Genomic DNA, 25,321 nt, shown 5'->3' with positions numbered 1-25,321 from the left:
AAGAATAAAGTGATGCATCCAGGCGAACCTCCCTGGGGAGGCTATTCCATAAATGGGGTGCCACCACCTAAAAGGCCCTCTCCCTAGTAGCCACCTGCCTCAACTCATTTGGCAGGGGCACTCAGACAAGAGCCTCCGAAGAATATCTTAAGGTCCAAGTCGGCACTGTTACCAGCTATGTGTATTCTACCTGGCTCCCAGGAGCCTCCCTGTTTGCAGTTGCGTCTCCAGGCTTGGAGACTACACTTTGGATATGCTCAGGAGCTGCACAGCAACATGAGCTCTCAGTTTATGGCACGCATGGGAAACAGGTCACTTAGCTGGCACTGGGCCAGTCCCCCTTAGATTTGGCTGCAAACAAAGCAAATTGGAAAGGGGATCAGATGCACACCCCTTCCCTATAGAGGGACCCCAGCTATGCAGACTCCCAGAAGTTGTCTATAGTGGGTTAATTGGCATCCAAGGCCACTCTAAGTTTAGAGTGAACCACCTTACTCCCCTCTCCTTTCACAGGAGATAACAACACACTAACCAGCCGATTATGCCCAGCAGGAAAAAAAGTAGATAAGGTAGTGAAGTTAATGGTCTCCCCATCACAAAGGAGATGAGTCAGTGATGTAAACCTTGAGGTGTATTTTATTGAAATTATTGATAGGATTACTAGAGAGCCTGTCCCGGCACAAATACTCTTTTGTGCAACTGTATGCTCGGATTTTCATCTGAAACAGCCTTACTTGCAAAAGGCCACCCTCCCATGGTTTCACGCAGGAAGAACGATCAGATATAATCCATTCTGTACAGGCCCAGCCTGGCACTCCTAATCAGGAGGAAAGGGCGAGAGGAATCTGCCCCCAAGGCATGTTTTGGGATATAAATATCCCCACTTCCATGACCCAGTGTGTTCCCTTGGGTATTTCTCTCGGGACTCCAACCGGCGATCTTCATGCACCCTCATATGCTAGACTTAGGACTCCATCGAGCACACCTTTTTCTCTCTCGCACCCTGAAAAGAGCTTGAAATCACTACCAGCTTGGGCGATCTACTGTCCACCCACATCACTACTGGGGATGTTCAGCTTTTCATGCCATCACCCAGATCAGTCCTTCTGCCGAACTCTCCAGCTTGCCTACACCCATAGGGAGCTGGACCCATGAGAAGCCCTTCTAGTCAGGGGTGTAGCAACGTTCTAGTGGGCCCGAGGACAAGATTTTAAAATGGGCCCCTCGCTGCTGATTAACAAAGGAGACTTTCAACGATGCAGCGTGATCCTATGTATGTTTTCTCAGAAATCCGAACCAGTTCCATAAAGTTTGCTTCCAGTTAAATGTGTGGTGAACTGCGGCCTCAGGCAGAAAATACAACCACATTCCATTGGTTTAGATTAGGTTTCACCGAAACTTTGTAATTTTCTGCCTTGAAACAAGCCACTTATAGGACTCATTTGATTTTTTTAAAATAAAAAAAATTAAAAGCCAACATTTTGTCCAATCCACTTCAATTTAAATATACATATTGCTTCCACCCTGCCCTATATCTCTGCTCAATAACAAAGCCCTATGCCAAGTTATTCCAGGTGCTCTAAAGCCTGGGGCAGCAAGGGGTGTGATTTTTTATGAAGGCAAAGGGCAAGTTCTTCCATATGGGTTTGGAACAATGGTCTAAGAGGCGGCTTCAGTTCCAGACATTTTTGTAACTTTCTGCCATGAAACAAGCCACTTATAGGACTTTTCTTGTTTTTTTTTTAATTTAAAAAATATATATTAAAACCCAGCAAATTCCTCACTCTATTTCAGATTAAATATTCAGTCTTCTCAATCTGCCCTACATCTCCCCCGATACCAAAGCCCCATGGCAAGACAATCCCTAAATATCCCTAAAGCCCGCACACTGGGATGCTCAAACACAACAGGGCAGTTACATTAACAGGACAAGAGAAGCAAGGCGCTCTCTCAGGTAACCCAGCCCCAAGCCTTTTAGGGCTTTAAAGGTTCAAATAGATACCACACAAAACTCATGTCTCTCAGCAGTTTACAATAAATCACAGATTAAAACAAAAATTAAGATAGCAAAACAAGTGAAAACCATGACGAAGTCTAGAAGTCTGAATAAAAAGGAGTCTTAACATCCCTTCAAAAAGCGGTCAGAGATGAGGAACCACTGACAGACCCGCCCACCCTCCTTCAAGAATTTGTCTAAGCCCCTTTTAAAGCCATCCAAGCTGGTGGCCATCACTCATCCTGTGGCAGGGAGTTCCACAGATTAATGATGCACTGTAAGGCACTTTGTGGAAAAAATGCTTCCTTTGGTTACTCCTAAATTTCCTGGGATGGCCCCCTGGTTCTAGTGTTGTGAGAGAGGTAGAGAAAGCCCCCTCTGTCCACTCTCCACACCATGCATAATTTTATAAGCCTCCACTTTCATGCTGGTTAATGCCCTGCCTAAAGCACACGGAGGGGTTGAGCTACCACTTCATCCGGGAGTAGGGAGATGAAGGCTTCCAATAATTTTGCACTCATCTTTGTAGAAAGTAACGGCAGTACTATAGATTCTACAGGGGTGTGGCATCTGCTTCTTCCTGGGCGGGCTGGGAGACAGCAACTGGGTTAGGAGCAGTTGTTTGGTACATCGCAAAAGACCACTGTTTGGTACAAATATAAGTTATATTAATCTATATTAATCAGAGATTTTACAACTCACAAGCAGCCTCCTTTGTTTCCCAGCTTTTAAAGTCTCTGTTCTGTTCAGAAAATCAGGACCCCACCTCCCGAGGAAAACCCAGATAAGTGCTTCTCCAGATTCCTTTGGAAGGGATGTTGCACCATCACACCTTTCCACTGGTCTAAGTTTCCCCCAGACATTCAGCATGACTGCCTGCGGACCCTACATATGACTCTTGGATAGCTTTCCCAGTGAGTGTGCAGGTCTTTCTTGATGTTTCTAGCTGCATATTGTCCGCCCAGACTGGCAGCGGCTTCTCCAAGGTTACAGGCAGGAGTCTCTCCCAACCCGATCTGGAGATACAAGGGAGAGGGCTTGGAACCTTCTACACGCAAGCCTGCAGATGCTCTTCCCATCCCCTAAGGGATTCCCTTTACACTGCACATACATGTAGTCTCCCATTCAAATGCAAACCAGGGCAAACCCTGCTTAGCAAAGGAGACCACTTGTTACCACAAGACCAGCTCTCCTGACAATCTACAAAAAAGCCAAAGGGGAACAAAAACACTCAATTCTGTTATATAGGAACATAGGAAGTTGTCTTATACCAAGTCAGACTATTGGTCCATCTAACTCTGTAGTGTCTACATTGACCGACCTTGGCTCTCCACAGTTTTTCAGGCATGAAAAACTCCTTCTCTGGCAGGAGTCTCTCCCAGCCCTACCTGGAGATACTGCCAGAGATTGAACCTGGGACCTTCTGCATGCAAAAGATGCTCGCCCCACTAGCTTAGGGACATTGGAAGCTGCCTTATACTATGTCAGCATTCACATGCAGGCAACTCTGGGCTGCCAAAAAAAGTCAACACTGCTGAAACCTAGGAAGCTGTTGTCTACTGAGTCCGGCAATTGGTCCATCTAGCTCAGAATTGTCTACACAGACTGGCAGCAGCTTCAGGCAGGAGTCTTTCCCAGACTGACCTGGGGATGCTGCCAGGGATTGAACCAGCAAAACAAATGCTCTATCACTGAGCCACGACCCCATCCCACTGGGACCCCATGTATACCCCACCTTTCCCAAGGTTGGTGAAATGCAAGAATCAAACTAAGGGGGAGTGGCGAGAGAGAGAATAAAAAAGCAGTTAAGAATGCTGAAACAGCAGCAATAACAATTCTTTAAAAGAGAAGCAACAGCAATAGAAGAGATGATCAAAAGTGCCCTGTTTTTTATTAGTGTTCCACTGATTCAGTAGCTGAGAACAAGTCAAAACAAAGCCGCAGTGAACCTTGGCACAAACAAAGCCCCCTACTGACATGTTTTCCCACTGGGAAAACACCATGTCATTTAGCGGGACCATGGTCCCCAGTCAGGCCAGTTTATTACTGAAGAGCAGCCTGGGAAATAGTGAGCCGGGCTCTGCTGGATGTTTGCAAGAGTCAAACATGCGGGGCAAGGAGTAAAAAGCTAGGTTTTGCTCTCAAATTGCTGGAAGTCTCCTTTGCTACACACGCCTCCATGTCTAGCTAATTATACACGACATCCAGTGATTCTTGACTGTGGGCAGTATTATGTCATTAAAATGTCGGATAGATTTCTGATTAGTTGGTTCTTTTCCCCCCCACCTTTCCCTCCAAGTGCTTGCTTGAGCCATTTAAAAATGCATTTCTCCGTTAGGAGAAGGTTGCTAGAATGGGTTAGAGTATTTGCAAAGGACACTTCGGAATTAGCGATCAACACTGTGCAATCCACCACCGCAGAGGTGGCCTACATAGGGAAGAAAAACATGTAGCTCACAAGAGATCACAAAGAGCTGTGTACATTTATAGGCTCCTAAGAGGGAAATATTATAATTCAGCCTGAAGTTATGGACGGATGCTGAATAATCTACAGAAACACACACGACACACAGATCCAGTCCATTTCGGCAACATTTCTTTGCAGAGACACATTGCCAAAGCAAAACAAGCAGTAAATGTTATATAAACATACTGGAGAGAGCTATTTACATTTAGGGGAGCAGAGGAGAAAGTGGGGCGGGAACATCAATGGCAAATCTTAGCTTCACGGTGGCCAATTAAGTGGGAGAAAAAAGAAAGTGGAGTTTGAGAGCGAGACGAAACTTAAAAGGGGAGCAGGTTTGGCATGGCGTTTTTGGTTGTCTGTGCCTAGGCGGCCTTTACATGCAGCAAAGTTAGGCAGTTAAATTAGGCAGCAGATTATTAGGACACCAGAGTGGCAGGATGTCCCCTGCCCCCCTGTTAGACCAAATAGCCCAAATAGCCACTAGCAAAAGGGAGGAAGAAGAAGGTGGTGGTGGTGAGCCTATAAACCAGTGAATGATTCCTGCCAGCCTCTGTCTTGTGATGACTGTTGGCTCATGATGGGGGTATGTGCATTCACCACACTAATGACTTTGGCACCAGGAGGGAGGAGGATACATTAGTTTGCCACACTAAACAGAGGAATTTGCAACAGGAGCAGACAGCCAAGTTCTGCCAGGACCCAAACCAGCCCCTGCCAGACTAAGAAATCATTGTAATTTGCCCCTTCCTGTCGCAAGCAGTGTGCTGTTCTTTTATTATTGACTCTAACTCTCAGATATCCCAGTCATGGATGGAAAATTCAGGGTCAATTTACAAGAGATACATTTTCTACATGGAAGTTTCTTCTGTGCAGGTGTTGTGCAGTAACCCATGTGTAGTATCTATTCCACCAGGGGCACAGCAAGGTTGGAATGGGCCCAGAGACAAGATTTTAAAATGGGCCCCCAGCCCTTCTAAATCCAGGGCCTCCACACACACCAGACCCCCAAGGATTCAAGTCTGATATTTCAAAATATGTATGCTGCCTGGAAATACATTTCACTGAATACACACACACACACTTCACAATATATAGTGATATACATTGAGTACTACATATTTGTGCTACTTTTAATGCTTAGAACACACTAGAAACACTAATGATTAAAATGGCCCCCTCACCGCAGATTAGCAAAGGAGACTTTCAATCATGCAATGTGAGCCTATGTCTGTTTTCTCAGAATTCTGAACAAATTCAGTAAAGTGTGATTCCAGGAGGTTTTGCACACGGGGCTTTTAAAGCCTTTTAACACACATCTCCTCTGGAATGGAGGTGCTGCATTCACATGTTGGCCAGATTTACCCTGAAGTCCCTGCGAGTTATTGGGGAGCAGTTCACACGCAATTCTGGTTTTTCACTGCTCGTTCAAGTGTAGCCTGATTTATATCTGGAGTTTTTAAAAAAATCCACTATTATGTGTTCATTCTTTGGGAGAACTTCAATTTCGCAGTAAAGCCTCCCAGTAAACTTGCAGTAAAGCCTGCTGTGTGTAAAAGTCCCAGGTAAGTGTGTGGAGAATTGCAGTCTCAGGTAGCAAATCTAACCACATTTAGCTGGACTTACTAGCAAGGAAAGCATGTCTACTTAAAAAATAAACTCCATTGCATTCAACTGCCTGAGATCCTTCCCTGGTAAGTGCATATAGGATTGCACATGCTCAGGGATGTAAACCAAACCAAACTAATTTGTGCTCCCAGCATATATTTTGTTCCCTATTGGAGACCAGTAAGTCCCACTGAAGCAAGGAAGATAGGTGGGGAGAAATAGAGAAAAGAGCAAGAATTAGCACCATTCCTCAGGAGGAAAAAAAGGGGGGGGGATGAGGAATCTGCCTCTTCTTGGTAAAATTTTAAGAGAGATGAGACATGCCAGGGCTCAAGGAAATCCTGAAGCTATGCCCTAGTCTGTCCTAAAAGTCATTCTCCCTGCTCCCCGGTGTGGAAGTCGTTCTGGTTGTGGTCTCTCACTGTACTGAGATAAAAACCACTCTCTGCAGGTGCTTAGAAGCAGGGTCATCCCTAGTGGGTGTGGGGCTGGGGGGCAAGTCAGCACACGCAGGGTCTCCTTCACATTTCATATCATTACAGAATCCTCCTGACTGATGGCATACAGTGTAAATAGTGTGAGTGAGGCTTTTGGACATGTCCAACCAGCTTGGCATTTCTAAAGAAAAACAAATCAAAACAAAACAAACAAAACAAAAACAAAAACAAAAACAAAAACAAAACAAAAGCACAACACTTGCTTCACAGTTCTCACTCAGACCTTCTGGGTTGCAAAACAACTCAGACATAAGTGCATTTATGAATGAATGAATGAATGAATGAATGAATGAATAAATATCAATATAATATTGTTTGTTCCATAAGCTTTTGTGATTTTCTGCCATGAAACAAGCCACTTCCAGGAGTTTTTAGATCATTTTTTTTTTTAAGCCAGCAAATTTTCCAATCTGTTTCAAATTAAATATTCAGAGACTTCTCAGTCTCCCCCCCCCACCCCATATCAAAGCCCTACAGCAAGCAAGCAGATCCCTATATATTGGGGGGGGGTGTTAACCACAAAAAGGAATTCACATCATACCTCCATTACTAAGCAGGCAAAGGCTGGTCTGTGTTGGGCAGAGGGTCTTTAGAGAGCCGTGGTGGGTGAGGGCAGCCAGAGCTGGTCACTCTGCCTCCTTCCTTCCTTCCTTGCTGCCTACTGGCCTACTCGAGTTCAGGCTTCAGGGAGGCCAGCAAGGAGGCCTCTCTGGAAGCCCCGCCCACCCACCAATCAGCTGAGAGGTGGGGAGAGAGGGAGCTCTAGCAGCTGGCAAGCTGCTTAGATTGCAGGCCAGGAGGTCTTGATCCACCACTGAACTCAACAGATCTTTTTAAAAGATCTTAACACATTTATTTAAAGAGGCTTTTTAATGTGTTTTGCTGTAGTCTGAAAGAGTTTTTTTTAAAAAAACTTAATCTGGTTTTTAAAATTTTTTTAATGCTACATTGTGTTTTATTTGTTATATTGTGTTAAATATAATATTACTTTTATTCTTTTACTGTTGTGAGTCGCCCCAAGCAGTATGGTACTGGAGGCGTGGGATATAATTATTTGAAACAAACAAATAAATAAATAAAATTTATTACAGCCATAGAACAGCAAATATTAGACATACAAGAAAAGCATTAAATGATATAGATTAGAAAATACAACCAAACTAGAAATCAATTTGAATCAAAGTGCACTAAAATAGTTGTGCCACGCACTTCTTATGTGAAATGTCAGAGTTCCCAACCGGTCATCCTCCAGATGTTGCTGGACTACAATTCCCATCATCCTCAGCCACAATAAACTGTAGCTAGAAATCATGGGAGTTGTAGTTCAGCAGCAACTGGAGGACCACAAGTTGGGAACTTCTGTGAGATGTGTATTTTGAAGTTCTTTACCCTAAATCTGGGATAGGCAATCTTGGCCTGCCAGCTGAACTACAACTCCCATCATCCCCAGCTTTTTACTAACTTTTTGTTCTAGGTGCTTTAAAACTGCTTAAAACAAAAAGCTCCTTAAGAACCTTTTTGAAAACAAGAAGCGAACAAATGTGGGTTTCCTTCTTGCTTCCCTTGGGTTTCGGGGGTTATTTTACTAGCATCACATGTTCAACTGCATTTAATTAGGCTATCATAGTCAGTATTTCTACTCCGAGAGTGCCCACAATGGCCTACTAAAAGTACAAAAGTACAATTAAATGAGAACATCAGCATTCTGTCCGCTCCTCCTCTTAGATCCTGGTTGATCTCCCTCGCCTTGTTACAGAAGCAATAAAGGAGAAGGGTCTGGATGGAGAAATAATCGAACCTGCACCAGTGTTCTCACAGGTGTCTTGAGACATTTCGGCTCTTTGCATCCATATGGACTAGAAGCTTAATATGTAAAATAATTCTGCTTACTCACTAGACTGTGAGCCTGGAAGCAGGGACTGTCTGCTCTGCATATGCATGGTTGCTCAAGGCACTTGATAAATAATCAGTATTCATCTCAGTGGAGATGCTCAGGATTAGAATTCCCTGTTCCTCCCATTCCCAAGTCCTCCGGAAAGTCAGCTGCTAAAGAGAGAGATGAGCAGAGCTCCACAACGGACAGAGGAAGGCAGCCATAGGCCATTCCCTTTTACAGGCACTCAAACTGGCAAACCAGCCTGTGGACAAACTGGGTTTGGTCCACTTCGATCACAGACCAGACCCCTTTCTCCAGAGCCAGGCCATGATCGAACCGGTTGAACCAGCCGATGATCGAACCGGTCAAACCGACCCAGTTCACTGCGGATTGGTTCAATCGCGGACAGGTTCAACACCCCCCTAAATTGCATTCACTGTTACCCTAACCCTTTCCTCTGTGCAAAAATGACTGCAATTTTACCCTAATGATTTAGGGACCAGGATAAGGAAAGGGTGATAACACAGAGAAAGCGGTAAGCACAATCATGCTGTCAATTATTTTCCATCTCTAGGGGGTTCAATATTGCCAAGAATAGCAATGAGCATCTGTCCCCTGAGACAGTACCAATGGCCCAAATTTGTGGGCCTGGCACACAGAGACTGCATGGCTTCCCTCAAAGAACCCAAACATTGTACTTTGGTGCATCTGCATTGTGTTAAAGATCCCTTGGCCCACTCATTGAAGAGCAGTTCCCAGGATTCCCTGGAAAGGAAAATAATTCTGATAGTGGTTTACAGGGGAGCTGTAGATACGACCTGCCTGTACAACCAGAAGTTTCCATCTAGCTGTTACACTGATGTTGTAAGATCCTTAAGTTAGGAACCTAGGAAGGTGCCTCCTACCGAGTCAGATCATTGGGCCATCTAGCTCAGTATTGTCTTCACAGACTGGCAGCAGCTTCTCCAAGGTTGCAGGCAGGAATCTCTCTCAGCCCGATCTTGGAGATGCTGCCAGAACCTTCTGCTCTGCCCAGAGCAGCTCCATCCCCGGAGAAGAATCTCTTACAGTGCTCATGCATCTTGTCTCCCATTCATATGCAACCAGGGTGGACCCTGCTTAGCTAAGGGGACAAGTCATGTTTGCTACCACAAGACCAGCTCTCCCCTATGTAGGAGAGGTGTGGTTTTATAGGAAATGCTTGAGTGGGGAGGTAGTATTACCTCCCCAGCTCAGCTCCGGACATAACAGCTTGCGGCTGTTTCAAGGGTCCATGAGGCAGTTCCCTGGAGGAATGCCTTCTACCTCTATTGGCCCCTCATCCCTGGCCAGCTCCAGCATGGTGTAGTGGTTAGAGTGCTGGACTAGGACCGGGGAGACCCGAGTTCAAATCCCCATTCAGCCATGTTACTTGCTGGGTAACTCTGAGCCAGTCACTTCTCTCTCAGGCTAACCTACTTCACAGGGTTGTTGTGAGGAGAAACTCAAGTATGTAGTACACCACTTTGGGCTCCTTGGAGTAAGAGCGGGATATAAAATGTAAATATTGGATTGGTCCCATGGCAGCTGCCGATGATTTTACACATCCTGCACCCTCCAAGAGCGACACAGGGTAGCAGGCAGACATGCCATGGAAGTCATATTTCATTTGTCAGGTGTGGGGACGCTGCAGGACCCAGAGATCAGGGATGCTGTGGGGCCTGAGACTCCTCCACTGGAGATGCCATGCCATACTCCTGCCCGTAACCTTGGAGAAGCCGCTGCCAGTCTGTGTAGACAATCCTGAGCTAGATGGTCCCACAGTCGGACTCGGTAGAAGGCAGCTTCCTATGTTCCTAACCCCGAGAGGTGGTGAGTCCTAAAACAAAGTTCAATATCATGCCCTCAGAACGGCAACAAATGGCCTAATCCTGTCAGATGCTGGCCGGAGGGCATTTCATGTCATCCCTTCTAAATTGAAAGGAGCAAGACAGCTTGAGAAACTTTCATCTTTCAGTCGGATGAGCAACAAGGAGACGTTATGTTTTAGGTGAGCGCCGTACAGCTTTGCTCCCTCAATGCTCGCTGAAACAAGCAAGGCACTGGCATTCGAATAACTGAAAGTGATAAGGACAAAAGGGCTCAGGCAGTATAGAAGGGATGTTGGCAGTGGGCGGGCGGGGGGGGCACCATACCATAGCTCAGTGGGAGAGTATCTGCTTTGCATGCAGAAGGTCCCAGGTTCAATCCCTGGCAGCATCTCTAGGTAGGGCTGGGAAAGACCCCTGCTTGAAACCTTGGCGAAGCTGCTGCCAGTCAGTGTAGACAATATTGAACGAAGGGGCTGACCTGGTAGAAGGCAGCTTCAAAGTGTGAAACCACAGCTCAGTGTCAGAGCATCTGCTTTGTATGCACAAAGGCCCAGGTTCCATTCCTGACTTCTCCAGGGAGGATTAGGAAAAGCCCCTGCCTGAAACCTTGGGAAGCCGCTGCCAGTCAGGGTGGACAATCCTGAGCTAGATGGACCAATGGTCTGACTCAGTAGACAAAAGCTTCCTAGGGGGGTGGAGCAGTGTCCCCTCTCACAGGGATTCCCAGATGTCGTTGACTACAACTCCCAGAATCCCCAGCTGCAATGGCTTTGGCTTGGGGATTCTGGGAGTTGTAGTCAACAACATCTGGGAATCCCTGTTGGAGAGAACTCTGAGATGGAGCCATAGCTCAGTGATAGAGCATCTGCTTTGCACTTAGAAGGCCCCAGCAGGTTCAATCCCTGTCATCATCAGGCAGGCCTGCGAGGGAAACCCCTGCCTGAAAGCATGAAAAGCTACTGCCAAGCAGTGTAGATGATCCTGAGCTAGGCTTACCAATAGCCTGACTCAGCAGACAGCAGCTTCCTATGTTTCAGCGTGGACTCCTATTGCAGCCCAGAGATGCCTACATGTGAATGCATGCTGTGCAGATCCTGATTTCATATAGATTATCCCAGAAACTACAGTTGTTTGGGGGAAGTTTCAGCCCACAGGATTCCTCATGAACAAGAATAGTCCATGCACATGACCCATTTCTAAATCTAAGCATCTTTGGGAATCCAGCAACCACCTAGCAGCTGAAAAAATGCTCTGTCAGAACTAATCAATAGGTCATAGAAAGGACCAAGAATTTAGGGGATGTGCAGTTTGAGCAATTGCATTTTCTCTCTCTCGGAAAGAGCTGGAAATCTTATGATCCTTCTGCACACATCACCAGTGCACCTGTGGGTGAGAGGAAGGTACCCACAGACTGAGGTAACCTGCAGATAAATTGACTGCACAAAAATCTGAAGAAAAGGGAAACAAGGAGGCCAACTCCCCTCAACATCCCCCCATGTAACTCAATGGAGCAGAATGTTCATAGACTCAGAGGGCAGCTAACAGACAACCGGGTGGGTGGAGCTAATGGAACTCTGTAGCGAGGATGGAGGAGGAGGAGGAGGGCTTAAACAAAAAGAGTGAGGATTTCTCCACTTGAATCCCTCAAGACAGTCACAACCCCTTCTGCTTCTGAGGGGGAAAGGTGCCTAAAACCCTCAGAATGCGCGCAGGTAACTCATGCATATAGTGCAACATTTTGTTGCAGGTCCATACTTGAAATAAGTATATCTTCACTGCCATCTATGTGCACACATAGGGACATAGGAAGGGATACAGGAAGCTGCCATATACTGAGTCAGTCCCTTGGTCCATCTTGCTCAGTATTGTCTACACAGACTGGCAACAGCTTCTCCAAGGTTGCAGGCAGGAATCTCTCTCAGCCCTATCTTGGAGATGCTGCCAGGGAGGGAACTTGGGACCTAGATGCTCTTCCCAGAGAGGCTCCATCCCCTGAGGGGAATCTCTTAACAGTGCTCACTCTTCTAGTCTCCCTTTCATATGCAACCAGGGTGGACCCTGCTTAGCTAAAGGGACAAGTCATGCTTGCTACCACAAGACCAGCTCTCTTTCCTGCAACACATGTTGCATCTCCTGCAACAACAACAACAGCAGCAGCAGTAGCAATAACAGAAGACAGCTGTCCCCATAGAATTTCCAATCTCAAGTATAGCTGTGGGGAAAGAACAAAAGGAACTGGAAGGAGGGAACGAACGAAAGCATCAACGGACTGATATAAGCAAACATGAGTGTTTAGATTCACAGGATGTTGGGAAGGGCATCATAGCAAAGGTGCATTTGGGGGGAGGAATTGGGGGGGAGAAAGAGATAGCACCCACTAGACATCCCGGGAAGGCATTTCAGACTTATGGAGCAACAAGGGAGAAGAAAGAAAATTGCCCTAAAGCTGCGATGTTTCAATATAAAATCTTTCCATGAAAAAGGAACATAGGAAGCAGCCTGAACAGGGAAGTCAGACCATGGGCCAATTTCGCTCAATATCAGCTACACTCCCTGGCAGTGGCTACGCAAGGTTTCTGTTAGGAGTCATTCCCAGCCCTTCCTGGAGATGCCAGGTAGAGAACGGGTGGGAGACCATCTGCATGCAAAGCAAGAGCTCTTCCACTGACCTACGGCCCCATCCCAATTCTGCATGGGAAGCTGCCTTTTACTGAGTCAGCCCATTTGTTCATCTAGCTCAGTATTGTCTTCACGGACTGGCAGTGGCTTCTCCGAGGTTTTTGTCCCTCCCAGACCTACCAGGACCATAGGGAGGAGAGCTGGTCTTGTGGTAGCAAGCATGAGTTAACTAAGCAAGGTCTGCCCTGGTTGCATCTGAATGGGAGACTAGAAGTGTGAGCACTGTTAAGAGATTCCACTTAGGGGATGGAGCCGCTCTGGGAAGAGCATCTGCTTGCTTGCATGCAGAAGGTTAGGAACACAGGAACATAGGAAGCTGCCATATACTGAGTCAGACCACTGGTCTATCTAGCTCAGTATTGTCTTCACAGACTGGCAGCAGCTTGCTGCCAGAAGACCAGCTCTCCTGCCAATTCCAAGTTCCCTCCCTAGCATCTCCAAGAGAGGGCTGCGAGAGACTCCTGCCTGCAACCTTGCTGCTGCCAGTCTGTGTAGACAATACTGAGCTAGATGGACCTATGATCAGACTCAGTATATGACAGCTTCCTGTGTACCTTTTCTGCATGGAAAGCAGATGCTCTACCACACTGAGCATGCCCCAACCAACGTGCTTGCCCCCAACATGCATGCCCCCAACCAATGTAAGAAACTGCCTTATACTGAGTCAGGCCATTGGTCCATCTAGCTCAATATTGCCTACACTGACTGGCAGTGGGTCTCCATGGTTACAGGCAGGATTCTATCCCAGCCCTACCTGGAGATGCCAGGATAGTACCTGGGACCTGATGCCCTTACCCTGAGCTGTGTCCCCATCCCCTAAGGGCTATATCGTATAGCACTCACATGCGGTGCAGTCTCCCATCCAAATGCAAACCTGGGCAGACCCTGCTTAGCAAAGGGGACAATTCATGCCTGCTACCCCGAGACCCAATCTCCTCCCCAGCCTTGTGACTGACTGGTTGTCCTATGAGTAAATGCAGCTGCTCTGATTTAAGAAGGGCTGAACAGCTCTGCTTCTCCTGTCTGTGTGCCATGCTATTTGCTACTGTTTTTCAGATCCACCTTTCACCGTAGTTGATTGTGTAGGTGCTACAGGAGCTGACACCGATTCCGGAAGAAGAATGGGACTAAAGCTGTGCCCGAGAGCCTAAGGACAGAGGACAGGACAGAATCACAAAACTGGCCTACCCCCTTGCCCAGAACTGAGTGGCTTTCAGGTTGTTGAGGGCAGGGGTTAGGAACATAGGCAGCTGCCATACCAAGTCTGACTATTAGTCCACCTAGCTCAGTATTGTTGTCTGCACAGACTGGCAGCGACTTCTCCAAGGTTGCAGGCGGGAGTCACTCTCAGCCCTTTCTTGGAGATGCTGCCAGGGAGGGAACTTGGAGCCTAGATGCTCTTCTCAGAGCAGCCCCATCCCCTAAGGGGGATATCTTCTACTGAATATCTTATATCTTGCCGTGCGTACTTGTGTCCCATTCAAATGCAAACCAGAATGGACCCTGCTTAGAAAAGGGGACCATTCATACTTGCTAGCCACCGAATGGTGCAGCAGGGAAATGACTTGCCTAGCGAGCAAGAGGTTGCTGGTTCGAATCCCCGCTGTTATGTTTCCCAGACTATGGGGAACACCTATATCGGGCAGCAGTGCTATAGGAAGATGCTGAAAGGCATCAGCTCATACTACGCGGGAGATGGCAATGGTCAACCCCTCCTGTATTCTACCAAAGACAACCACAGGGCTCTGTGGGCACCAGGAGTTGACACCGACTCGACAGCGCAACTTAACTTTCCTTGACCACAAAACCAGCTCTCCTATATGCAAGCACGCAGGTGCTCTCCACTGATCCATGGCCCCGTCACCTAAGACAGGTTAGACTTAGGGCCCCCAGCTGTTTTTGAACTACAACTCCCATAATCCCCGGGCCACAGTGGCCAATAGCCAGGGATTATGGGAATTGTAGGCCAACATCTGCAGGAGGGCCGAAGCTGAGCAGCCCTGCCCTAAGAGGAAGATCTTACCACGCTGACATGTAGCCACCCACCCAAATGCAAACCAAGGCAGGCTCTGCTTAGCAGAGGCAATAGTTCATGCTGCTTACTAACATAAGACCTGCTCTTGTCACCTTTGGCCACCGTGGCTGGGGGTGATGAGAGCTGTAGTCCCACAACATGGAGGAGAGCTGGTCTTGTGGTCTTGTGGCAAGCATGACTTGTCCCTTTAGCTAAGCAGGGTCCACCCTGATTACATCTGAATGGGAGACTACATGTGTGAGCACTGGAAGATATTCCTCTCAGGGGACGGAGCTGCTCCGGGAAGAGCAGAAGGTTCCACGTTCCCTCCTGGGCAGCATCTCCAAGATCGGACTGAGAGAGACTCCTGCCTGCAACCTTGGAGAAGCCACTGCCAGTCTGTGAAGACAATACTGAGCTAGATGGACCAATGGTCTGACTCAGTATATGGCAGCTTCCTAGGTTCCTAACATCTGCGGACCCAAGGCTGAGAAGTCCTGGTCTAGGGGTCCTCTTTGGCCCCCTGGTGACCAAGCTGGCCTCTTCCAGAACATCACTCGCACAGCATGTTAAGTTGCCTACAAATATTTCTGTGCTCTGCTTTCTTCTTTGGTAGTAAAAATGATCACCCATCAGGCAGTTTATAAATAGCAAATAATTGCTAGTGGAAGAACTGGTGATGCATTCTGAGACCTATTTTGGGTGTCTCAGTGCAGGGGGAGGCTGTTAATCACAAAGCATGCAGCAAGATCTTGGACAAGGAAGGTGCTCCAGGTGTTGTCTTCATCTCTAGCAGGGACTGCAGGGAAACAACGAGGAGATGAGGAAGTGAGACTCTGCCTTTAATGTACCAGAAAGGTGCCCTTTCCAACTCCAGGACTCATCTCCAAAGTTCCTCTAGATGCTGAGATCAATTTAACAGAGTGGTTTTTTTCTTTTTCTTTTTTTAAATGTTTTTATTTTATCCTCAAATGTTTTTCCCCATCTGTTTTGTTTTCATGTGTTGGGGATTAGCATAATGAATCAGACAGACTGCAAACTTGACAAATGGGTTTTGTCTTTGATTCCCTACTGTTGTCACAATCTGGGGGGTGGGGGGGGTGTTAGATTTTTCAGGGAGAGACAGTCCATTTGGAATTAGCTCCTCAGCTACGCACTTGCTCGGTCACCTGGCACAAGCCAGCGAATGGTTAGAACAGAACCCCACCCCTGAACCTGGAGTGCTGGTCTATGATCAAACAAACATTACTTGGTGGATGCAGAACATGGAACATATACATCCAGCCAAGTCCCCCAACTCAGCCCTGTTTTATTTCTAGGGTGGAATTCCTCAATGGTGCATGAAAATAGGGACCTTTTAAAACATAGGAAGCTGCCTTATACTGAGTCTGATCATTGGTCCATCCAGCTCAGTATTGTCTACACTGACTGGCAGCAGCTTTCCAAGGTTCCGGGCAGGTGTCTTCCCAACTCTACCTAAAGATGCTGCAATTGACTGGATCTGGGACCTTCTGCATACAACAAGACCCTTGATGCTGGATCTGTCCCTACAAACCTTTAGCAAAATGCAAGGGATCTTTGTATGGGGCTGTAGCTCAGGAGTAGAGCATCTGCTTTGCATGGAGAAGGTCCCACATTCAACCCCCTTCCCAGGCAGGACTGGGGGAAACCCCTGCCTGGCACCTTCAAGACCCACTGTCCCTCAATGTATAATGAGCTAGATGTACCAATGGTCCGACTGAGTATAGGGCAGTTTCCTGTGTATAAGTGGGGGTGGGCCATAGCTGGGAGGCAGAGTCCTTGCTTTGATTGCAGAAGCTCCCAGGTTTGATCTTTGGAAGCCTCTCCGAGTAGGGCTGGAAAGACCTCGGAGACCTGGAACCTCGCAGAGCTGCTGCCAGTCAGTGCAGATAATATTAAGCCAGATGGAGCAAGGATCTGACAGCTGACAGTGTTCCTATATTAAAGCAAGACACTCTGTATTGGTTCCCACCCTGCTGGCAGTGGAGCAGACACAGGAAAAAGCGTGAGAAGCAGCTCCTGAATTTGAAACATTGGGTGGGGGGGGAGGAAAGACACTTTGGGAGGGGGGAGAGATATGGGTTATTAGGTTTGGGGGTGTTCAGTAAAGGGGGGGGTCCTTAAGTGATCTGCATCCCTGCCTGCTGCCCTCTGCCTGCCTTGTGCTTCTTTTTACCCATATCTGGACTCTGATCTGTTTCCCAGGGTGAAGGGGTGCTGTCAGAAAAAAACGCACCTGGCTTGGGGGGGGGCTTGTGCAGATGTGGGCGTGTGTTTACATGCCTCTGCAGCGAAGTTTGCACCGCACCCGATGCTTGGCTTGCAACAGTTGGACCAGGAAAGCCAGCAGGCATCAGCACGCTTGCCCATTCCAACCCCCCCCCCATCAAACGCCACATTTGTTGCTAGCTGCTGCGCGTTTCTGTAGTGTGTGCGCGTGTGTCTCTCCCTCTCCCGCTTTCTGTGTTATCCCCCCCCCCACTCCCGGTCTGTTCACTCACAGGAGCTGCTGGGCCACCGCTGTGCCGAGGAATGTGTGTTAATCCCTCTGCAACCAACCAGCTGCTAAGATGCCAAAGAGCGACCCCTCTTGCTGCTGGCCCCATAAGAGGAGGGAGGAGGGCTGGGTGGCCCCAATGCACGGAGGCGATTTTGTCTGGAGTTCTTTAACAGGCTCCACCACAGGCGCATGGGTAGATGCAGATGGAGAGGTCTGGACCCTGCCTGTCCTTGGGCGCGGGCTGAGGTTGGGTTTGGGGACTCCCCGCCCGGTTCTGACCGAGTCTTACCTGGACATGTGCTCTCGCTGGGGCCGGTGTGCCTTCTCCAGACCCAGCTTGGTGAAGATGCCCACCAAGACCATTACGGCCACCACCCCACAAATGATATAGACGATGAGGTTGGTTTTGTCCCTAGTGGGGTCGTGGGACGGGTCGATGGGGCGGATGGGAGGCTTGCCCTGGGTCAGCCAGGGCGGACGCTCGTAGTTGGTGCAGATGCTCTGGTCCAAGCTGCCCTTCTGGTACTGGCAGCAGAATCGGAAGCCACAAGTGCCACAGCAGAAGGGGTACTCGCTGAGGCTGCAGTTGAAAGGAGGGTCCCACTGGCCCATCACGTCGAAGTAGCCCCTGCATTCCTCTGGGGTCGGGGGCGACTTGGAGGCGTTGACGCTCTGCCCCGGGCGGCTCTGGTTGCCTCCGGAGAGCAAGACGATGCTGCCCAAATGCTGCCCGGCTTTCTCCTGAGCCCGGCAGAGGAGACTGAGGAGGTCCGCCACCAAGTAGCCCACCAGCAGCCGGAGGAAGCCCTTCATCCTTCTCAGCGCCAGACCAGGCGGCCAGCCGAGCCTGTCGCCGCTGCCGCAATTCAAGCCGTCGCTCGACGCTGCTGCGATGCACCAAGATCTGCACATACACCGGGCTGGCTCGGGCAGCAGCGGGCTCAGAAGAAGTCTCCTTTCGGCACCACGGACAGCTCCAAGCGGCTCGGAACTGGAGCGCAGCCCACGCCGCCCTTCAGGACCATGGACAGCTCCAAGCGACTCGGGACTGGAGCGCAGCCCACGCCGCCCTTCAGCACCACGGACAGCCCCGAGCGCCAAGCGACCCCCCCCCCTCGGACCACGCCGCCTTTCAGCACCACGGACAGCTCCGAGCGGCCACGCAGCCTCTCCCGGCCGTCCCTGGTCAGCGCGCCGATCGGAGCGAATCTCCACCTTGGCCAGCCCCTTCGCCTCCTCCGAGCGAGGGGAGTGAACTGCGCGAGGCACTTGTAGAGCGTGGAGGGGAGAGGGAGAAGCAGACGCGGAGGGGAGGAGGGAGGGAAGGAGTGAGTGGCAAAAGCGGGGGGGGGAGCCAGCCAGGAGGAGGAGGAGGAGGAGGAGGAGGAAGAGAGGTGGGGGTTGGCAAGGTGCGGGGAGAGGGGTGGAGGGGCAGCGAGAAGCTGAGGCCTCTGGGGAAAGCTGGGTGGGGGCTGGAGGGCGGATCTGCAGCAGGAGGTGGTTTGGGGAGGGGGCGGGGAAGAGCGAGGGGGCTCCGGCAAGGGAGCTCGCCTCGCTCCTCAGCCGCCTGCCAGCTCCCGCTCTAGAGGGCTGGCAAAGTTCTCCAGCCGGGAAACTCTCTTGATAGGAGATACGCGCCCCCCCCTCCACTGCCAAACCACCAAGGAGGAATATGGGGCGGAGACTGCAGCTGAAGACTCTCCAACTGCATGGGTAGCGGGAGGGGAGGGCATCCATTCACACGCACGCACACCCTCATGCCCACTCCACCGTGAGAACCTTGGAAGAACCTGACTGGATCAAGCCGAAAGGTCTCTAGCAGTCCGGGGTGGGGCGGTTGTCGGGTCTCCAAACGTTGTTGGGCTGGGCGACATTTGGGGAGCCAAGGCTGGAAACCTCTAGACAAGCCTAGCAGCCTGTTTCCGAGAGGGACCAGACAGGTGTGTCTCCCCGCTCTCTGGCCGCTAAGCACACACCTGGGAAGGAACCGATTCCTCACCCAGATCGGCCGCCTGCATGCTAGCTCCGGGCATCTCCGACAGGTTCTTGGCTAGCGGTCCTTTGAAAAAACTCCCCTGTGAAACGCTCCTCTCTCGAGGATGGGGATTCTTCCTGTCCTTAAACCTGGAGCTACCTGGATGGCTACAAGCAATTGCCGGAGGAAGTGGTGCTTTCAAACAAAACAAAACAAAACCAACAAAAAACCTGGGAGAAGCAGCATTTTTGAAGCTATAGAGGGTGTGGAAGCTTTTGAGATATATATTAGCCTCCTAATTCAGCCTTTTCAAGCTGCGGCTCTCTTAGAGGGGGAACTGTAACTATTCAGCCTCAGCCCAGCCTCCCTCCTAATGATTCTGAGTCTCGCTGGTGTCCCCCTCCCCTCTTTTTTAAGATTATGTGAACCCCTTGGGACAGGGAACCATCCTCACGCACCTTTTGCTATTAAAACCACTTTGAGCACTTAAGTGTTGGAAAATAGCATGTATGTATTTTCATTATTATTACATGTTTGAGCACTGTAAGATATTCCCCCTAAGGGATGGAGACGCTCTGGGAAGAGCAGAAGGTTCCAGGTTCCCTCCCTGGCAGCATCTCCAAGATTCCTGCCTGCAACCTTGGAGAAGCCGCTGCCAGTCTGTGAAGACAATCCTGAGCTAGATAGACCAAAGGTCTGACTCAGTATATGGCAGCTTCCTATGTTCCTTTCTCTCATGCAGCCTACACTGCCTTTCAGCACCACAGATAACTCCAAGCAGCCACAACAGCCCTGCGAAGCAGGCCATTATTATTATACCCATATTGTAAGGGCTAAGTGGTAGAGCACACAATCCTTGCATGTCGAAGGGATTTTTAAATTTTATTGATTTTAACATTTATATCCCACTCTTCCTCCAAGAAGCCCAGGTGACATGGTTCTGTTTATCCTCACAGCAACCCTGTACTGTGGTACTCCAGATGTTGCTGAACTACAACTCCCATCATCACCAGCCACAATAAATTGTAGCTGGGTATGATGGGAGTTGTAGTTCAGCAACATCTGGAGTAACACAGGTTGGGAACAGCGTTTTCTGATTTATTTATTTTTAATCTTTGTGTGGAATGAGTTTTGTTCTAGGCTGCAGTATCAAGGCAGTGTTTGTGCACATGCATTCAGAGTGAGACCTTCCTGATTAAATCTGAATGGGATCAAAAATTAACTGAGTGGACAACAAAAAAATGTGTGTGAGCATGTGCACACACTCACACCTTAGAGGGAACACAGGGGACCAGTGTGGAGGGGACCCACAAAAGGAAGTACTTTTTCACTCAACACATAATTAACCTATGGAATTCCCTGCCACAAGATGTGGTGACAGCCAACAGCCTGGAGGGCTTTAAGAGAAATTCATGGAGGACAGGTCTATCAATGACTATTAGTCTGAGGGCTATAGGGCACCTCCAACTTCAGAGGCAAGATGCTTCTAAATACCAGTTGCAGGAGAGCAACAGCAGGAGAGAGGGCATGCCTACAGCTCATGGCTGTGGGCTTCCCAGAGACACTGTTGGCCAGTAGGGCTGTTCTTATGCTGGCCTGTACAAAGTCACTCAGTCAGGAGGGGTTTACCATTGCCATCTCCTGCACAGTATGAGAGGATGCCTTTCAGCATCTTCCTGTATCGCTGCTGCCCGATATAGGTTTTTCCCATAGTCTGGGAAACACGCCAGCGGGGATTCGAACCCCACCCTTCCCTGACCCCACCCTTCCCTAAGGAAGAAGGAGAGCCTCTTTTGTTCAGTTGGCATCAGGTAACTGAACAAAAATCCACTTCCCCCCTCACACGCATGCAACATTTTGTAAACTTCTATAATGCCCCACTCAGTCACCTTTTTTCTAAATTAAAACACACACATGCTTTAGCATTTCCTTGTAACCTGTACCTGGCCACAAACACCTTTCTGGACTGAAAGCTGCTACCAAATGTTGAGAAGCAAACCCCAGTCCTTGATCCTGCAAATTTATGAGTGGTGATTTCACACAGCTGGCAATCTCCAATATGACATCCGCCCCCAAAGACAATTTAAAGTTATTCATCATATAGATACACTTTCCCCCAAGCCAAACGTTTTGGCATTTTTATCAAAATAGGTCCCTGCCAGTGTTCCCTCTAACAGGGATTCCCAGATGTTGTTGACTACAACTCCCAGCATCCCCAGTGGCAATAGCCTTTGCTTGGGGATTATGGGAGTTGTAGTCAAGAACATCTGGGAATCCCTGTTAGAGATAACACTGGTCCCTGCTGTCTTCAGGTTACTGGGAGGGAGACATGTGATGGCGCAATATCACATAAAAATCCAGATCGTCATAAGTTTCTAACTGAGCTAAAGCCCCATCTCCATGCTGGCAATTGAACCTGGGACCTTCTGAATGAATGAATGAAGATGCTCTTTTCCCTTTCATGACAAACCATGAGGTCAAGATGCAGCTTACATTTAACCCAAGAGGTTGTGTTTGTGTTCCATGGGGCCAGAGCCCAATGACAGAGCATCATCTGTTTTGCCTGCAGAAAGTTTGAGGTTCAGTCCCGGGCGTCTTCAAGTAGGGCTGAAGAAGAAGACGCTTTCTTCTGCAGGGCCGCTGCCAGTCAGAGCAGACAATACTGAGCTAGCTGGAGCAAGGGTCTGACTCAGCAGACGGCAGCTTCTTGTGTTCTCATGTAGCCAACTCTACATGCAGACTTAACACCAGCCGGTCCCTCTCCCCACCGTCTTCTCTGGTGTTTAAGATCTGAATTGCTGATGCGTGTGGCTAACATCAGCCAACTTCCTCCCCGAAATCGTTAAGGAGCAGTAAATAAACAATAGGGTGAGTCAGAGGACAGGGCAGACAGTTGAAATTGGAGAGGGATGCAGTTAGCTAATTGCCAGCCTTGGCCTCTTCTTTAAAAAGAAGGCTGGAGAGGGAGCAGTGATGATTCCACTAAACATTTTGACAGCTAGACTGACATTCGAGGCCGGTGGGTGAGAAGTGAAGCCGTGGGACTCCGGAGCAGAAGAAAACAAGGTGTTCCATCCCGGCCCAGACATCCTTGGCATCAATATTTAATCCTTAAAACCATTACCTTTCCCCAGCCCTCCTCGGAGCACCTGCCTTCTCTACTCCCTGGCTGGTCCCTTTGTTTCCTTGGGCACGATTTATTATTTAACTGTGTAAAACACTTCGGGAGATGGTTAGGAATGAAGAGACTGGCACAAAAATAAACCCACAACTTGCAGCGGCCTCCTCTTGCAAGACACGTAGAGCTGTCCGTGCCACCCTAAATGGGGGTGGAGGAGTGCGTGCGTGCTCTCGATCCGCGGTCACGGGTTTGCAAAGGTCAAGGGGGGAGGAAGGGAGAGCAATTGGGTACAGGGGCATAGCTATAATTGAGCGGATGGGTTCAAAGAACCCAGCCCCCCCCCCAGCTCCAGAGGGCTCCACCCCTCCTTATTTTCGCCATTATCTCCCTAAGAACATAAGGACAGAAGTTGCAGATGTTGGACTACAGTTCCCATCATCCCTTACTACTGGCCGCTGTGGATGGGGATGATAGGAGTTGTAGGTCCAAAAACAGCTGGATGTTGTACAGCTCTGGCCTGGAGGCTGTAGCCATGTGTCACAGGAGGCAGGAGGAAGTACTTTTTCCACACAGTGCATAATTAACCTGTGGAATTCTCTGCCACAAGATGTGGTGACAGCTGCCAGCCTGGATGGCTTTAAGAAGGGTTTGGATAAAGTCATGGAGGACAGGCCTATCAGTGGCTACTGGTCTGAGGGCTATAGGCCACCGCCAGCCTCAGAGGCCTCTGAATACAGTTGCAGAGGAGCAATAGCAGGAGAGAGGGCATGCCTCCACTTCTTGCCTGTGGGCTTCTCGGAGGCCTCTGGTGGGCCACTGTGGGAAACAAGATGCTGGACTAGATAGGCCTCCTTGGGCCTGATCCAGCAGGGCTGTTCTTATGTCCTTATGAGGCTGCTCCAGAATCTGCCTGGAGATGCAAAACTGTCCGCCTGCCCAGCTCCACTTCTGAGATGCCCATAGCTAACTTCATGAATATCACGTCCATACAGCTTCCTTAAAGCACCAGCATGAATTACTCAGTATGAGCAGCAGCGACTGTTAAAGTCAGAAGGGAAGAGGGGGAGAATCAATTAAGAAATAATACTTATGAGCTGAACAGAACGCTGAGTGGAATGTAACGGCCTAAGACCCAGGATATTTGCTCCCTCGGGATGTCCTGAGTGCCAAGTGCAATCACCATCTCAGATATCTCCGTTTCAGTTTGCTTCATTTCACGACCACTCTCCTGGCTTCAAGGCATTCCCCGGAGATGATTGATTGAGGCAGGGTGAGATCCAGAAGCCCTAATTCCCTCCCAGGCAAATGCTAGTTCCCCCGAGGAATAGCGTACATCTCAATCATGATCATTAAGCGGGCTTTCTGATGCTATGATGATGACCACCACAGGAAGAAGCCAGATCCCAGATAGTATTTTTATATTGATTTCACACACATACACACTGTATACATCTGGTATGATCCAGCCCAAGTTAAGCATTTTTGCATCCCATATGGAAGCAATTTAAGCACATGATTAATATTCCCATGGAAATCAATGGGAATTTAAAATAATGGCCCTTAACTAGATCCTGGCCTTTGACCCTCCCAATGTTTTTAATTAAACACTCAAGTTCTCAAACTTCAATCCAGTGTTCCCTGAAACAGGGATTCTTAGATATTATTGACTACGGCTCCCAGCATCCCCAGACAAAGGCCATTGCAGCTGGGGATTCTGGGAGTTGTAGTCAACAAGAAGACTCCTGGGCTCCACAGATGTTGTTGAACTACAATTCCCATCGTCCCCAGCCATAATGGCCTTTGACTAGATTATGCCCTTTGAGCTTTCCAGTGTACACATGGTTTTCCATTAATACAGTTTCTCAAACTTGGGTCTCCAGATGTTATTGGACGACAACTTCCAGAACCATATCTATTTTCCAAGTCAGGTATACTGAAACTCTGCATTTAAGCAGGGATATAGAAGGTGTTTTGCTTCTACCTCAGAAATGATTATGCAAAAAAAGTAATCATAAAATTTAAATATATTGGGCCTCGTGTTTGTCAATTATCATAATACCTTTGCTCTCACTGGCCAGAAAACTGGAAAATTGGAGTCGCATAGCTACTTTATGGAAGAAGAGCTGGTCTTGTGGTAGCAAGCATGAATTGTCCCCTTTGGTAAGCAGGGTCTGTCCTGGTTTGCATTTGAATGGGAGACTACATGGGTGAGCACTGTAAGATATTCCCCATAGGGCAAGGTTTCTTAACCTTGGACCCCCAGATGTTGTTGGACTACAACTCCCAGAATCCCCAGACAGGGCCTTTGTGGCTGGGGATTCTGGGAGTTGTAGTCCAACAACATCTGGGGGCCTAAGGTTAAGAAACCGTGCTGTAGGGGATGGGCCCACTCTGTTAAGAGCATCTGCAGGCTTGCATGGAGAAAGTTCCAAGTTCTCTCCCTGGCAGCATCTCCAGATAGGGCTGAGAGAGACGCCTGCCTGCAACCTTGGAGAAGCTGCTGCCAGTCTGTGTAGACAATACTGAGTTAGTTGGACCAATGGTCTGACTCCATATATGGCAGTTTCCTGTGTTCCTATGTTCCTCCGTATACAGCTGGACAGACTGCAGCCTCGGTGCTTTTCCATGAGCAAAAATGAAAGATGAACATTCAGGAAAGGTGCCTGGAATGTTCCTGAAGAGCATCAGGCCCCAGGGCACTTTCCCCACTCCAGTTAGGG

The 25,321-nt window shown here is 48.7% G+C and overlaps 1 protein-coding gene across 2 annotated transcripts in view; it reads right to left on the bottom strand.

Annotated features, from left to right (window-relative positions):
* The window catches only part of SHISA9 (shisa family member 9), a 212,700-nt gene extending 193,831 nt beyond the window's left edge, over positions 1–18,869 (bottom strand). The window contains exon 1 of one of the 2 annotated variants that reach the window (XM_053276675.1): positions 17,795–18,869. In XM_053276675.1, coding sequence (XP_053132650.1) covers positions 17,795–18,417 — 623 coding nt within the window. In that variant the 5' untranslated portion in view covers positions 18,418–18,869. The remainder of the gene's footprint in view (positions 1–17,794) is intronic. The other variant, XM_053276674.1, reaches the window with a different exon arrangement.
* Between the last annotated feature and the right edge of the window lie 6,452 nt (positions 18,870–25,321).

This window comes from Hemicordylus capensis, chromosome 13, assembly GCF_027244095.1.
Source record: "Hemicordylus capensis ecotype Gifberg chromosome 13, rHemCap1.1.pri, whole genome shotgun sequence".
NCBI lineage: Eukaryota > Metazoa > Chordata > Lepidosauria > Squamata > Cordylidae > Hemicordylus > Hemicordylus capensis.
This window is presented reverse-complemented; position numbering and strand designations above follow the sequence as displayed.